This window comes from Dermacentor silvarum, chromosome 7, assembly GCF_013339745.2.
Source record: "Dermacentor silvarum isolate Dsil-2018 chromosome 7, BIME_Dsil_1.4, whole genome shotgun sequence".
Classification (NCBI taxonomy): domain Eukaryota; kingdom Metazoa; phylum Arthropoda; class Arachnida; order Ixodida; family Ixodidae; genus Dermacentor; species Dermacentor silvarum.
Genome location: NC_051160.1, coordinates 116,355,070 through 116,370,530, shown reverse-complemented (window position 1 = coordinate 116,370,530; position 15,461 = coordinate 116,355,070). Strand labels below are relative to the sequence as shown.

The 15,461-nt window shown below is 43.0% G+C and overlaps 1 protein-coding gene across 2 annotated transcripts in view; it reads left to right on the top strand.

Annotated features, from left to right (window-relative positions):
• Positions 1-15,461, top strand: part of LOC119459105 (epoxide hydrolase 4-like) — a 29,411-nt gene that overhangs the window by 10,342 nt on the left and 3,608 nt on the right. For both annotated transcript variants that reach the window (XM_037720936.2, XM_049671144.1), the window contains exons 4-6: positions 3,788-3,900; positions 8,172-8,349; positions 10,284-10,420. In XM_037720936.2, the coding sequence (XP_037576864.2) occupies positions 3,788-3,900; positions 8,172-8,349; positions 10,284-10,420 (428 nt within the window). The remainder of the gene's footprint in view (positions 1-3,787; positions 3,901-8,171; positions 8,350-10,283; positions 10,421-15,461) is intronic.

The window sequence follows — 15,461 nt, the reverse complement described above, 5'->3', positions numbered from 1 at the left end:
CACTAGTTTTCCTCCAAACCAACTTCGACTTCTGGAATACTACTCCTATTTATTTATCTGCGTGTAACTCAAGTACTCAACGTCAGAAAAAGAAGCCCTTGCGGCTCTATTGGACGTGCCGCATTTCCGATCGTACATCGATGGAAGAAAACTCCAGCCTTATACAGATCGCTAAGCGCTGATTTTTCTTGTGGTCTTTCAGAGGCTAGAAGAAAGCTAGCCCATTAGATAAATTAATTTCCGCAGTTCGACTTTGAGGTACTGCAAAGCCCGACGGCGTCGAACCTAATTCTGGCCTCGGCGGACGCATTTCGATGGACTCGAAATGCAAGAACGGCCGAGTACCATGCATTGGGCGCATGTTAGAGAGCGCCAGGAGGTAGAAATTAATCCGGAATCCCCCCCTATGGCGTGCGTCATACTCAGATGGTGATTTTGGCTCGTAACAGGCCAGAAGGTATTTTCTTAACTTTGAGATACTTCACCACGTGGACATCGGTATGACAGATGCCAATGTCTTGTCAGTTTTTAACGGGATCGATAGATATTACAGAACTAACAGAAAGATCCGAAGGCACTCTGTTTCAAATGGCAAGTTCGTGATGCCAGAGACGCTTATACGAAAAGCACCGTATTGAATCGTGTAAGGCCTCCACGTTTCTTTTGGATTTTTTACTGGGTGCGAGCCTCACACGAGACCGGCTAATGGCGACTTACTCCAGCATCACACTGCGCTCAGGCTCATTCGCAAAATATAGCAGTTAAAAAAACTAATTGCTTGGGTAAAATTTAGTTGTTGCCTTTTAGAGAGATAGCACATTGCAATGTTACACATTTTCAGTTAACAGATTTTTGCTCAGTCTTGTGTATATTAAAATAAAATTTCCTCTAAATTTTGGGATGGCCGTGCCGCGGGTGCGTTTCGCGTTCGGCCCACCCATTGGGAGCGCGACATGCGTCGTAGGTCGTCGTGAAATGCAGATGTCGCGAAGGCGGCCTTATCCCTGCGACCGGGCAATTCAAGCTGTGCTGCGCGAAATCAGCGGGAGGTTTATCAGCTTCACGCCTACACGCAATCTTACGCCATTCCGTTAACTGAGCGTACACACTAACTTGGTAAGCGTTCATGGTAGACGACGGCTGACCGCTAGGTGAGTGCGGCCGATCTAACAGTGGGGAATTCAAAGTGGGATTTCTAAATTTTTGCACTCCCAGTTAGGGGTGCACGCCTTACACATGGGCAGTACTTATCCACACGAATACGGTACTTCACCTGTGTGCCTAAAGCTGGTGGTCACAACTGTTTCTGGCGCACTTATAATTAGATTTGAAAGAGGTTCACCAAGATTAACATGAAGAAATAAGTGGAAAGGCACGTAAGGTTCTGCCATTTGTGCCAGGTAAACAAGGAGAAGTACCGATGAGAATTGGATGACCTCGTGCTACCGAATCACTCGAATAGACCCTTCAAAGTTGTGCACGTATAATTCCCGGAGGAATGCTTGCGCCAAACGCAGTGATTTATAGTGGCGATTGACCAGTGCACAAAGATGGTGGCAGCATGCCCTGCAAGAGAGGATGCAAGCAGTATGATCGCGCTTATGGACAGACAGATCGTCTCTAAGCTGAAAGTCGTGATACGTGACAATGGTCCTGTATCTATAAGCAACAATTTCACCAGTGCGCTGACAGCCGAATCACGCTGCGACGCTATGCTCCATAGCAACCCGGAAGTAAACTGAATCTTGTTTGATAGGGTGACCTGAGAGTACCCGGTCTTTAAGTGTGGCTGGAAGTGCTGCATAGAAGCACCTGCAGCCCAACACAGTAGGACACACAAGACAAGCCTTGGTTGTAGCCCGCACTTTGTGGCCTATGGCGAAGTGCCAAAGCTCCCTCCTTACGAGTCGCACTTCTGGGCAAACTCAAGCTGGCTGAACGCCCGATGACAAACGATGAGCAGAACTAGTGCCATCAAGCAAAGAACCTTCATTTCCACAAGCAACACGGAGGAACTTTTCCGGATGTTGCACTAATAGATTTCGTGCTTATTCAAACGTTACTTCCAGGCAGCGACGACGTAATTCTGGGTCCTTTCAAGGTTGTGAAAGAGTGCAAAAGACTAAATCTTGGCTTAGTTGGTTTCATTCACAACCGACAGATTCAGCTGGCAGCAGGTAAAAATCTACGTTATTACCCCAGGAGGGCCAGTTTAAGGAGAAATTGGGGAGGTGTAACAGCGACGACGATGAGACAAGAGTATGTGCTCTGCAAAGGATCAAGGCAGTAAAAAGCAACATGGCGCCCTGGACAGTCTGAGAAAACTGTGTTTAATGACATAATTAAGCTAAGAAACCCATTATGAAACAAACTCGCCGGGTTTTCTGTCTTACTATCAGTAGAATATATAGCCGAGAGAACGTGCTGGCGAAATATGAAAGATGTAGCGTGGACGAATGAGGTGGAAGATAATGTCAAACTGAACAAACCAGCGTGCGCCTCGGGGAGTCCTAAAGATTTTCCACGAAAAAAAAAACTAGTGAGTGTAGCTTGAGGATCAGAGCATGCACTTGTATGAACGTGAAAGTGAGAGCTCGAAGATGTGCAATAAATATTGAGCACAGCTCTAAAAGTTGATGCACAGCCGTAAAAATACTGCTAATATGTAGGAGGACGTTTGAAAAATCCTCGTTAACATTGCAACGACTTCACGCAGGCTGTAAAGTTATATATCAAATTTGTCCGCCTCATATTCCATAAAAATGAAGTTTTCAGAATGTCGATATCTGCTTTTGGTGCGGAGTTATGGATTTGTAAATTGCGTTATTCATTGTTTTGTAAGCTTACCATTTTTTCGAAATGTCGGTCAGAAATTCCAGGCCTTTGATGGAAATTCTGCTTGAAAATTCAACAAAGTTAATGCGAATCAGTCTAGTAGCGGTGGAATAAAAGAATTTCTGTGTTTTACATGTATTTGCATAGGGAAATTGGAGTTTGCCTCGAGATAAAGTCTGCTCACAAGAATACACGTGTGCATTTTGCAAGCAGAAACCTGTATTGGAGGACAACAAAGAAACTTGAGAGGAAACTAAGCAGCAGGCAACACGTTACATAGCTAAAACTGACAGGTACATTGAGAATGGAAGAGAAAACATGGGTGGCTGATATTGTACTTGAGATTAAGAGAATGAAATGAAATTCGGCGTCACGTAATGCGTCGATCAAATAACGGCTAGAGAAATAGTATACAAGAGTCCATGTTAGTGTAAACGTAAGCACAGTCAAGGGCGGCTTGGGATTAGATTTAAATATATAAGGATATGGGCACCCTGCACTGTTCAGAGGGTGCTACGACGTTTTAATTTTTCACCCCAGTGTCGCCGACACCGGCGGCTAGAGAGGTGATGAAAATGATACACCGTTCCAAACGATAGCGGTCATTTCATCGCTCGTCTGAGTGTTATGCCCTGCGCATGCGTAATTTCGACGTTTTCACAACTCGGACACTCTTGGCCCGTGATCAGCGATCCAAAGTGTCACGGCGAATGTATGCAGCATGCCTACAGTTTTGCTTCCACCACTCGTTAGGCTGTGTGTTCTGGTGCTGCTGTCTACTCTGTATAGCTTTAGCGCAGGGTACCTATATCCATAAAACGAATTCAGCCGGTTGATCTAAGTATGATTACAGTGATTATAAAAATAACTTACTTTTCCTGATGCACATCTGTACCTACCCTTTAACAATCCGTTCGTTGTCTTTGTTTCCCTTTATATTGTCATTTTGCAGTGTCGTAGTCCCAGACCTGCGGGGATACGGCCTTACCACAAGACCTGGAAACTCCGCAGACTACCTAATGGTGAAGCTGGTTCAAGATGTCAAAGAATTAATCGAGGCTATAAGTAAGTCAAAGCCTGAAGCGAGGCTACAGCCCTTCCTTGCGGCTCAAATTCGTACCTGTACACGTTCAGAATGCTTCCTTATACAGTACAGTGCTAAAACAAAATCTAGATAAGGTATTCCCACCATCTGCCACTTTAGGGTAGTCTATAACTTATTGCTTTATTAGGGCTGTGAACTGCATGTTCTAATAGTGCAGTTTTGTTAGTATATATCAAAGGCTTGCAAGCATGGTGTAGCGGAAGATAGATACGCAAGGTAGATAAGAAGATCAAATTTTTAGCAATAGAAGTAACGCTCGATGTACGATCACAATCGCACAGAGTGACAAAGATGCCAAGTTGTTTATTATTCACAAACAGTCAAATGACCCTTGATAATGCCCTGTGACATATCTGACAATGGTATTCTTTGCTTTATTAGACGTTAAGGAATATACCGCTAACTTTCAAGCTTAAACTCAACAATAATTGATTTTCAATCATAAAACAGAAACCTGGAGGTTGACAAGGAATACTCAGAAGGCGCTAATTAAGGATTCCGCATCGAGTGACAGAACAAATAATATTAAGCGTGACGTTAGTAGACATGAAAACTGTTATGTGTATCAGAAAAAGAAACCGGGATGGATGATATTATAATTGAGATCAAGAAGAAATTAACTTGGGCAGAACATGTAATGCGTATAGGCCAGGTAACACACGGCAAGAAAGACGACTTAATAAATTATAGGCCCATGTCAATACTGTCATCGGTAGCATATATTATGGAAAAGCATGTTGCATACGTTATGCAATCATTCTGTGAAAAATACTCTTCGGACAACGATGCGGAATTTGGCTTTACAAAGAATAGACATACCACAACACTTCTTGAATAATTTTCTGATTATGTTTACAATGCAATAGAAAGTAACCGTGTTGTGTTAGCCCTATTCCTGGATTTAACGAAGGCATTTGTCACGATAGACCATGCGTTACTACTCGAAAAATTAAGCTCACTTCGTTTCCGCGGTCATTTCAAAAAGCTTTTTGGCAGTTATTTTACAAACAGGTTGCAGTGTGTAAAGCTTGATAATACATATGGACATTTGATCAATGGTACATTCGGTGTACCTCAAGGAAGTACACTCGGCCCACTGCTTTTTAACATTCATGTGTCTGATTTGGGTTTATTGCAGATTAAGTCAAAAATCTTTCAATATGCCGACGATAAAGCGCTCGCACTGGAAATCACTGACTATTGTACTGGCGCTAAAACGTTTCAGGCAGATATAACTGAAGTAATTGACTGGTTCTCGCAAAATTTAATTTTTTAAACCTTCACAAAACAAAACTGACATGTTTTAAAAACCCCATAAAACAGTTGCTTTAACCCAACCACTGTACTTACACTCATCCCGTTGTTACCCGTGTGATTGCGAAGCCATGCAAATAGAGCGAACAGTTCAGTATCTGGGTATCTACTTCGACCAACATCTCACTTGGAATGAACACATCGTCCACCTCTCTAGAAAGATTAGGGCTATTGCGGCCATGTTGTATCACCTTCGGGGGAAATCTCCGCTTCACCTAAGACGAGTAATCTATACAGCATTAGTCGAGCCTGTTTTAAAATACGGTATCACATTATATGGCAACTGTTCCGAATATAAGAAGCAAGCATTAAATGTCATACTAAAACGAATTGTGAACAGTATATCTTACGGTACCAAATTACACTCAGTTGACATGAAAGAGAAATACGATGAGTTAGGTATCCTACAGATTCGTGAGATGTTTTATTTTGCTGTGTTGACGCGGTATTATTATTCAAATGAATATAAAGCTCCTGTAAAAAGATGTTACATTGAGGAAAACAGAACGTTTTGTTAAACCACGGGTCTATAGTAATTATGGTAGAAAGATGCGCAATTACTATGTACCAGCTATGTTTAATGAAGTTCCTGATGATCTATGTCTTGCAAGCAACAAGAGAAAGATTATGCCTAGTTTAAGACATTGGTGCGTAAATTTATTGCCTTGCGTATAGCTTTACTTGTTTTGAATGTGTTATTTTGCGCTGTCAAATTTATTGGCAATGTCGTGTATAACATGAAATGCATGTATATGAAGTTATTTTTTTAGAAGATTCTCCACCTGCTGCCTGACCAGCCAACAAGCACAACATGCTTAGGCAGGTCAGAATTTATGTATGTATATGTTGTATTGACAAATAAACTTTGAAACTTTGAAACTTTGAACCGGTGGTCTAGCAGTTACTGAATGGGTACCAAAGCAAGGAAGGCGCAGTAGGCGACGACAGTGAATTAGGAGGTGCGATAAAATTAGAAAATCGGCTGGCAATTGATTGGTTGAGCTAACGCGAGGACTTCATCCTGAAGTTGACATAAAGTAGGCTGATGATGTTGTGCACTATAGGGAGATGGTAGAGGCATATCTTGAGGAATCGGAGTGATACCTCAACATGAAGTAAACGTCAAAATGGCTACATTATAAGACATATATACATCGAGACAAGTCAGTGATTTGTCATGTTGATTATAGACTGCGAAGCCGGATATTCATAATGGTTACAGATGCGCATAGGTGTGACGTTTCCGTAGTAAGGCTGTTAGAAATGGCGATCGGTTTCAAGTGTAGTGACATTTGTGTTTCAGACAGATCCATCCTGCAGAAGGCATCAATATACATTGTTCTGAAAAAAGCAGGTCTTCAGCAATATTTTTCCTTCATTGATAAATGAATTGAATGCAACTTCAGAACGCTAGTTGTAGCAATCTTTAGGTAATTTGCCGAGTACGCCATCATGTGAACGAGAACCACTTGAAAAAGATTGCAAATGCACTTAAGTCTTTACATATATTGCTGTTTGCTGACACTTATAGTTGATGTTCTGCATACAATAAACCATCATTATAGAGAAATCGCTTTAACGAGGGTGCGACGAGTGTTTCTTTATTGAGATATCAAATGCACTGATACTCAAGGGATGCGTTCGTGCCTTGTGGGGCCGGGTGCGACGGCGCATGGGTGGCCCGAGCGCCATGTGCTGGGGGTGACGTGATTTGCGGTGAGTTCAAGGGTGAGTATGCTAGGATGAGTGCCGGGAAGGCTGGCGCCATGATTTGCACTGTCTTGCTGTGCACCTATTGTTGGAGGTCAGGGGATCTACTAAACTTCAGAGGCGCAGCTCAGTGTGGGGAGCAGCAGCAATGAACGTTCTCTTTAGGACAAGCCCGTGTGCTCTCCGCTGTTGGCCCTCTACATCCGGCCAGTGTTGTGACCACGAGCGTGTTCGGTCATCGGGTGAACTCTGTTCATGTGTTCCTTTCGGTGCATGACACCACACGTGCATAGTTAGCAAGCGAATGCTCACTGCAATTATACCGCCCAGAAATCTGCGAGCCGGACATAGTGACATTGTATTACTTTGCCATCGCTGCGAAGATTTAAAAATGCCGCTGTTTCACCCGAATGGCGGGATTACATTTTTTCTTGTTAAAATACACTTTTAAAATGTATGTGGTATCTGAGTGTGTCGTTCTATTACATTTTAATGTAGCCACATTCATTAAAATGGAAGCGCATGCATTTGCTTCTGCTCAAATGGCTTTTATATCCGATGACTTTGGAAACACTGATTGCGGCTCGTTCACAACATATTTAGTACGATTACAAGCTCGCAACATGAAACATGAAGCCTTTATTGGGAACAACAGAAATGGTGAATTAAAAGAAACACAGTGTGTGAGGAATATTTGTAGTTATTCTTTAGTGCATTACGTTAGATATTTAAAAGTGTTGAAAAATATACCGGGCGTTCAAAATTAAGCTTTACGGAATTTTTAAAAATCACCTGTGGCAGGTAGCATAATTGTTATCGTTGAGCTGGGCTCTTCGAAGAGGCGGACATTAGTAGCCCGAGCATTCGAAACACATATTCAACTAATTTACAAGAATTGACTAATGAAGTTCTTAGTTAATTACTTTACGACACATATTGCGATTTACCAATTGCATCCGGTGAGTTTGCAAGATGCATCCATGTGAAATTAATTTCCAGGATGACACCAGTTTCGAGATATTATTTCCCAAAGGGTGGGACGAAATACAAGGGCGTTCCAGTTACTTTCGTGCTTCAATGTATAAAACAGCATTTTGGTAAAAACTGTATTGAACGATGGTCACAGGAGCTTTTTACGTAACTAGAACTCAATTCTACAAGTCCAATGATGTAGAATGGGAATGTTTTAAATCACTGTACATTGCAGATCCCCAAAAGAAGAGGCCTGTCGTCTTAGTGGGGCATGACTGGGGCGGCATGATTGGCTTCTGCTTGGCTACTTTGCACGAGAAGTTAATCGACCGCATGGTCATCGTCAACGGAATGCACCCAAAGGCTTTTTCTAAGCAGCTGCTGCGGAGTCCGAGGCAAATGAGGATGTCCTGGTGAACACTGCTACATTCTACGCATTTGATACAGTGAAAAATTTGATACTTTGAGTATTTTTGGCTAGCTGGTACCAAACCTATCCTCGCAGAGAGATTTCGATTGCGCGAAAAAAACTTCGTTCTGCAAATAAATCAAAGGAACGCCCACATGTTCGTACACCATTTGCCGTAACTATCAGGACAGGGTTGTTCTTTATGAATCATAATTTTGCGCAGAAAGCGATGTTGCGTCTAAAACCTATTTACGAATATAGAAATCGTGTTCCTACATGGGCGTAAAATCGTACGGCGTGTGACTAATAATGAAAATCTACCTAGATGTAAAAAACTGATGAACAACAAGCACAATAATTATCACTAGGGTTGGCAGTCAATCTGGCCATATTGGTGTTTAAGGGAGCCTATCATTTGGCTGAAGTTAATTAATTACAAAACAATTGGTTTTGTACTGCAATCTAAGCTAGGTGTGGGCGAATATTGGAAGTTTCAAATACCAACCAAACACTACTCACTAAATATTTGTGTTCGTATATGAAGCTAACCACATTTTTTTGAAACAAGCAAATGGTAACGTCTGGTTATTGTTTCCGGTCGGACAAACAGCGTATCACAAAATTTCAGAGGTTAGACAACGGCAAAAGTTTTCGAAGCAATTCAGAAACAAAATGGGTAATTCAAACATTGCATTTGGTTTCGCGGCGCATGCTTGCATGAGGTATGTGATTTCGTGCTTGTAGTTTGTCATTCAGTTTTTTGTCTTTTTTTGCCGTCAACACATGCAGCAGTTTTATCTTTTACGCTATAGCCTGTGGCATTTTTCTTGAAACGGGCTATTTTACGTCAGCCATTCTTTCTTGACAACCTGGTTTGCAACCAGAATCTAAAATTGTTGAATGGCTCATCCGGCGGCTTTTAATGACACCTTGTAGTGTGTTTAAAACTGAGCCTTTCACCCTGAGAGTTAGTTGTCGTTTTTGCAATAGTAAGTGCAGGCACCTTGCCACGTTACGCAGAAATATATATCCCTGCTCTAAATATATGCGTCTGTATTTGACTATTGAACGTTCTATAATTACCATCCGTGTTCAATTCGTATTACAAAAAGTTGATATTCGGGCCTCTAATGTAAAGTTTCTTTTTTTCCGGGAATTATACGATTAAAAAGGAAAGAGAATGTCTAATCGTATATCATTGTTACCTGATATAATCAGGTCATCGAACGACATATGAACTCAAATTGGTATCTTTGTTTAGCTGTTCTTTAACTATCATCCCGAAATAATGTCGTGCCTGAGCAAGAAATAAACCAATATTTGTGTTTTATGTGTACAGCAGGAAGTCAACAGTGGACTGGCGACAAAAAATATCGTTTCTCCGAAACACACCGCAGTGGTTCAGAGACCAGAAATACTGCTGTCAAGGTCACGGGCTCAAATTCTGGATGCTCCATGCGCATTCTGATTGAGCGGAAAGGGATTTAATCTAAAGCCTAAAGGGATGCCTGAAAGGAGGCACTGTTTTAGAGTTGCTGTGATTTACCCTAGCTGCACCTGATTGTGCTTAGGGTGGCTCGGCCTCTCGGGCACTTGCTGCGCCTTGTCCGGCAAGATAATGTATGCACATTGTTTTAAACAAACTCAACAACAACAACAACGACAACACCTGTTGCATTTCACTAGCTTCTCTAACCTCTGTGTGCTTCAGGATGACTTTCATGCTAACCACTAATTACATTGCAGCTGTTCTAACTGCTAACCCTGTCACTTTAGTCTATTTGTTCGTTGCAACACTTTTTATTGTATTATAATATGAGGTCCCACCTGTAGTTTCTAACCTCAAGACATAACGCTGCATATTCTCTTATATATCAGTATTGTTGCACTAATAATAAAGAACGATTGATTCATTGAATATGTGCATCACGATTGCAGGTACATGATCCCGTTCCGGCATCCAAAGGTTCCCGAGCAGTACCTTATGATGCGAGACCTGGCTTTCTTTGACAAAGTGCACAAGGGCTTCTCTGAAAGGGAAGAATACGCCCACAAGTACATGTTCTCTCAAAATGGTATGTTGAAAATTTGAAGCATCAGTAATAACGCTATGAGGGCGAGAGCTATTAGCGACCACTGCAGCGTTGGATTTTTTTTTGCCCCAATTAGAAAGTACAAGTCACGTTATTCAAATGATACGGGTAGAAAAGAGTCAAATAGAGAAAGAGATAGAGACACTGTCGACCTCGACTATGTCGGTTTTAGTAAAGGCCCCAGGATTATGCAGCTACAAAAAGATCACCGACGGTTGCGGCGCCACGGGCGCCATCTGTCAACCAGTGGCTTCGTCTGTCGGCATGGTAGGACGATAGAGGACAAGTCCGCTGCGGAGTTGCGTCCTGCGCCGAAGAGCAGCACCTCCTCCAAAAATGATGCGGGCCGAGATAGAGATTGATAAGAAAAAACTCCGCATCCCAGCCCTGCGAAAATGGATGTCCAGGAAAGCTGTTAAAAACCACCACAGCAATTATTGAGGGTGGTATACACTGCTTCATGGCTTTATAGTCATTGTAGTAGTGCTATGTTAGAGTAATGGTAGGAATCGGAGTAATCGTTGTTTTGGCCGCATGCCACCGCCAATAACGGTGCTGCAACAACATTGAAATCAGTTGCTAGGCTGGTCATTTTATATAAGAAAGGCTAGGGACGTCCACCCCACGTCGCAAGCTGGCGTCGCCGCTTGTTCAATGCAGTAAGTAAAGCAATACACTAAAGGGAAAGTTAAGCAGATAATTCTAGGTTAAGGTATCATTTCGGTTTTTAACAAATAAAAAATAAATGAAGTTGTAGTTTGTAACCTTAGGATATCATGCTGCATATTCTCCAATATATCAGTATTGTTGCACTAATAATAAAGAATGACTGATTCTTTGATTGTATCTCAGAGGAGGTACCCTCTGAATAAAACAAATAATGCATTTTATTACAGCCAGCACAAGATTACTGTTGTACCAGCTTTGCAAGACGCACATTCATCTTCTCCAGCTTTCCTGGATTCACGTGGGAAGCTGTGAACATTGGCGCAACTTTCAGGTGTTGGTCTTTCTCGGTCTCGTAAAGGAGTTGGAAATGTTCAAAGTTGATGCAGTCAGAGCCGGCCTGAAAGAAATATGAGAAAAACCAACGCATGCTTAGTAATATCACAATATCGCACAGAAGCAACACTTATAAAAGTTGGATGAACACGAACATTACCTTCCCATATGTGTGTGACAAGAGATGGCTCCGCGCGCACATAATTATGTGTGCCACATCACACACGAAGTGCAGACCGTGTCCTTCTTCAAGTTATGGATGAGCTGTCTTGTTGATGGGCTCGGAAAGCTTCCCCGATACTACCCGATGAGTCTGCATAAATCTGTTGTTGCCTGCACCGTCGCTCCCGACGGCAATAACAGATGTCCCATGCTTCTCAAGCTGCAACATGAACTAGATGACTATCTTTGCGAGCAGAAAACCTGGCGCAGCATCACGAGTTGCAAAACTAGCAATTGGCTACATCCACTTATGGAACAATGGGATAAACTTGATCACGAGGGCGTGGATCACGAGGGCGTGGTTGATCACGAGGGTGACAGACAGCTGCAACAGCTGTCTGTCGCCCTACAATATTTGCAAAACCACAAAGCCATTGAATTTGTACGTGGACTTACTCATTTCAATGGACTCTATGATGTTAATTTCGTCAAAACCAAGTGTGCCACACCTTTCAATGTCTTGTACATGTCTAAAAAAGGCCTTGATTGTCTCCCGAGCAATCTACTTATACCCGTAATCACAGGTGACACAAGCAAGAATTTTCTTCACACGTCTGCAGGTTGGGAGAGCCAGGAACTTCATGTTGCGTAGCAGATTGTATGCCTTCGGACTGGCAATGCGGAGAAGCAAGCAATTCATAACCTACATTCTAGCGTGTCTGATGCCTTCAGCGCCTTTCCCTTTCACTAGCTGCAAGGACGTTTCAAATGCCAGCTGCTGAACTTGTGGAATTGCACGTAGTGTTTGTTTGATCGCAATTGTTGGTTCGTTTGTGAGTTGCTGTTTTAGGCTCTCAATATTTGCCATAAAGGAAGCCGCTGCAGCCGCAGTTCTGATGGCCTTCTGCTGCAACGTTTTGAGTTTATTTTGTTTCATTTGCATCATGTTTTACCTGTGAGCGGTTTGCCAACTGCTTTTTTTTTTGAGTGCGGCACGGCAGACATGTCGGCTCTATACATAGTACTTTGCACTTGTCGTCAAATTTGGATTTCACCGTTCATTTCTAATTCTTGACAAATGTGAAGCCTGTCTACAGCAGATATTAGCGTTGTCAGGCAATCGACAGTGGAAACGCTCACGCAAGAAAATGCCGCGGCTGCACAACCAAAAGCACTTACCGTATTCACTTTCTCGTTTACTACAGCGGAACATTTTTCGATTGGCAGCCTTTTCCAACTACAAGTTTGAAAAACACGATGAATGGACCATCGCTGTCCTCAACTGTCACTTTGTACCAGGATGGAGGCAGAGGGACATGTTCCATGTCACTCAATTCGAGCAAAGCTTCAGGGATAGAATCAGTATCTTGCTGATTTTAGGAATCCTTGCCACCATCTGCACGAAGCGGCGATTCAGCGCTGTCTGTACAATTCGTATGATTATCCATCCTTCTCTTTCGCCTATTTTCTAGAGGTTTCGAAAGGTACAATGGAATGTTTGAAAAATAATCTGGGGACGGCACCCACAGCAAGCGACCGCCTTCCTCGTGGCATCTGCACAGTCTATCCATTGATTACATGCAGGCCTTCAGAAGGTCTTGCTCGTGAAAGTCTACATCGCATAACTTGGAATTTGATGGCAGTTGTTTATCTGCACGTGGAATAGCTCTATCCCACGCCGAACAGGGATGCTAACTTCGGCAGCTGGAAACGCGACACGTCGGCAGGGTTCGCTTTGAATACGGCTGTTATCGCGCACAATTAGATCATCATCGAAACATTTAACCAGCTTCGCACGATAAAAGCAAGCACTGCCTCCACACACTCGCATCGCAGCCTTCGTCCCAGCTGCAGCGAAAAACGTGGAGCTGGATGCGAAGCCCGCGCCACGTAGGTACAAATCGGTGATGGTTCCGTGCAACTTCGCCCACTTTGAAAACGGAACCTAGTCTAGTAATGTTGGGCGAGATCGCCGATTTTGAGTACTTATTTCCTGCACGGCGCTCTACGAATTGTAGTTGGCATGGGATAGCATCAAAGTATGTAGCAACCATGTTTGTGCTTACATTTAACCAACGCGTTGTATGGGATATTTTATGTGCATCAAGCTCGTGTTCGCAAAATCTTCGCTGTGATTTCCTATTACCATAAATCTGCAGTAGTTTGTCTTGAAATGAATCGTTAGTTAGCTCAGTCGGCACGTACCTCTGAGGCCGACGCAAGAATGAATGAATCAACCTCTGCTTCTGTAGATTGCTCATCTTAAACACATGCAACGTCGAGAGAGAGAGAGATGCAATCTTTAATGATAATATATAAATATGTAGTAAAGGAACCTCAAGGAGCACTGCAGTCATGGTCGGCGTCCTAAGTAAGCGTGGTACTGAAATGTCCTGGGCGGTTAAATGGCACTTTTCTATCACAGTCTGGCGACACTATTTTTCGCTATTGGAAATAAAAAAAACATAAACCACTTTATAATATGACGTAAGGCCTGCTCTCTAGTGAGAGTCATCACGACACAGCTGAATAGAAGGGACATACAGGTAACGTTCTGAATAACAAAGATAATGCCTTACTCTTGAAATATTTAAGCATACAAAAATGTGGGCTTGCGAAACCATGGATTTGGTTTCAGTGGTACTGCAAAGTACGCATGTCATATGCATACATAACACTGCACCATCCACAACAATTTATAAAAAGTTGGTACTATGCTAACAAAGCCGTTATTTTAACGCAATACAACACTCATGTGACGTATTTTTCTGAAATCGTTCATTGAACTTGTTTCACTTGTGGCAAGTGAGTATATATCGTCAGACAAGTCATCAAACACCGCAGGTACATAGGAAGGCCTTAGACGTTCCCCATATCTTGTTTCAACAAGAGGTAGAAAAAATGTTCTCTTGAACGAAGTTGACGGACAGGCTTATAAGGAATACAGAATTCTTTCCTTAGTCCGGCAGCGTTTCACTGTGCTTTTGATTGCTGGTAACAGACGCTGAATTGACGCAGCTTCCATGTACGACGGTTTCGCATTTGCCGAGACGCGGAAGGGAAAGCCGCGAAATAAGCAAACTTTTGCACTCAGTGCTATGTTGTCGTATTTAGGTGTTGCTAAAAAGCTGTTTATGTTTTCTCTTTCCCAGCCTAAACCAGCGCGGATTAAAACGCGGTACTCTTTTCGGAAGTGCTCTCAATTGTGCGCGCTTTGCATCCGTAGCTTTCCCTTCAATGCCACAGAAAGCTGTCCGTGACCCGCCGCGGTGGCTCAGTCAGCTAAGGCGTTGCGCTGCTGAGCACGAGGTCGCGGGACGGAATCCCGGCCGCTGCGGCCGCATTTCGATGGAGGCGAAATGGAAAAACGCCCGTGCGGTTGCGTTGTAGTGCACGTTAAAAAACTCCAGGTGGTCAAAATTAATCCGGAGCCCTCCACTACGGCGTGACTCATGATCAGAACTGGTTTGGCACGTAAAATCTCAGAAAGAAGAAGAAGAAAGCCGTGCGTGAGTATAGTGACACCTTGGAGATTCAGTGACAATTTTTGATTTTGAAGCCGCACAGAGGCGTCTGGTTTAGTGGTGCTTCACGAGAACACGCTATGGATCCATCATGATAATGCGCTTCATCAGCGGCAGAGCGCAATTGACCGATTCACGTAACAACGCCATAAAAAGTCACAGGTCTCGGAGGGTCTTACAAAAAAGCAAGAAACGTTGTAACCGCGCTGGTCGCTCTGCATTGGACTATCGCCAACCACATGCTACTTGCAGATTTCCTGGTTATGATTTTCACCGCCCCTGTAATCTTCACCGGTCACATACATTGCAGACACCTAGTTTCGTTCAGAAATCAA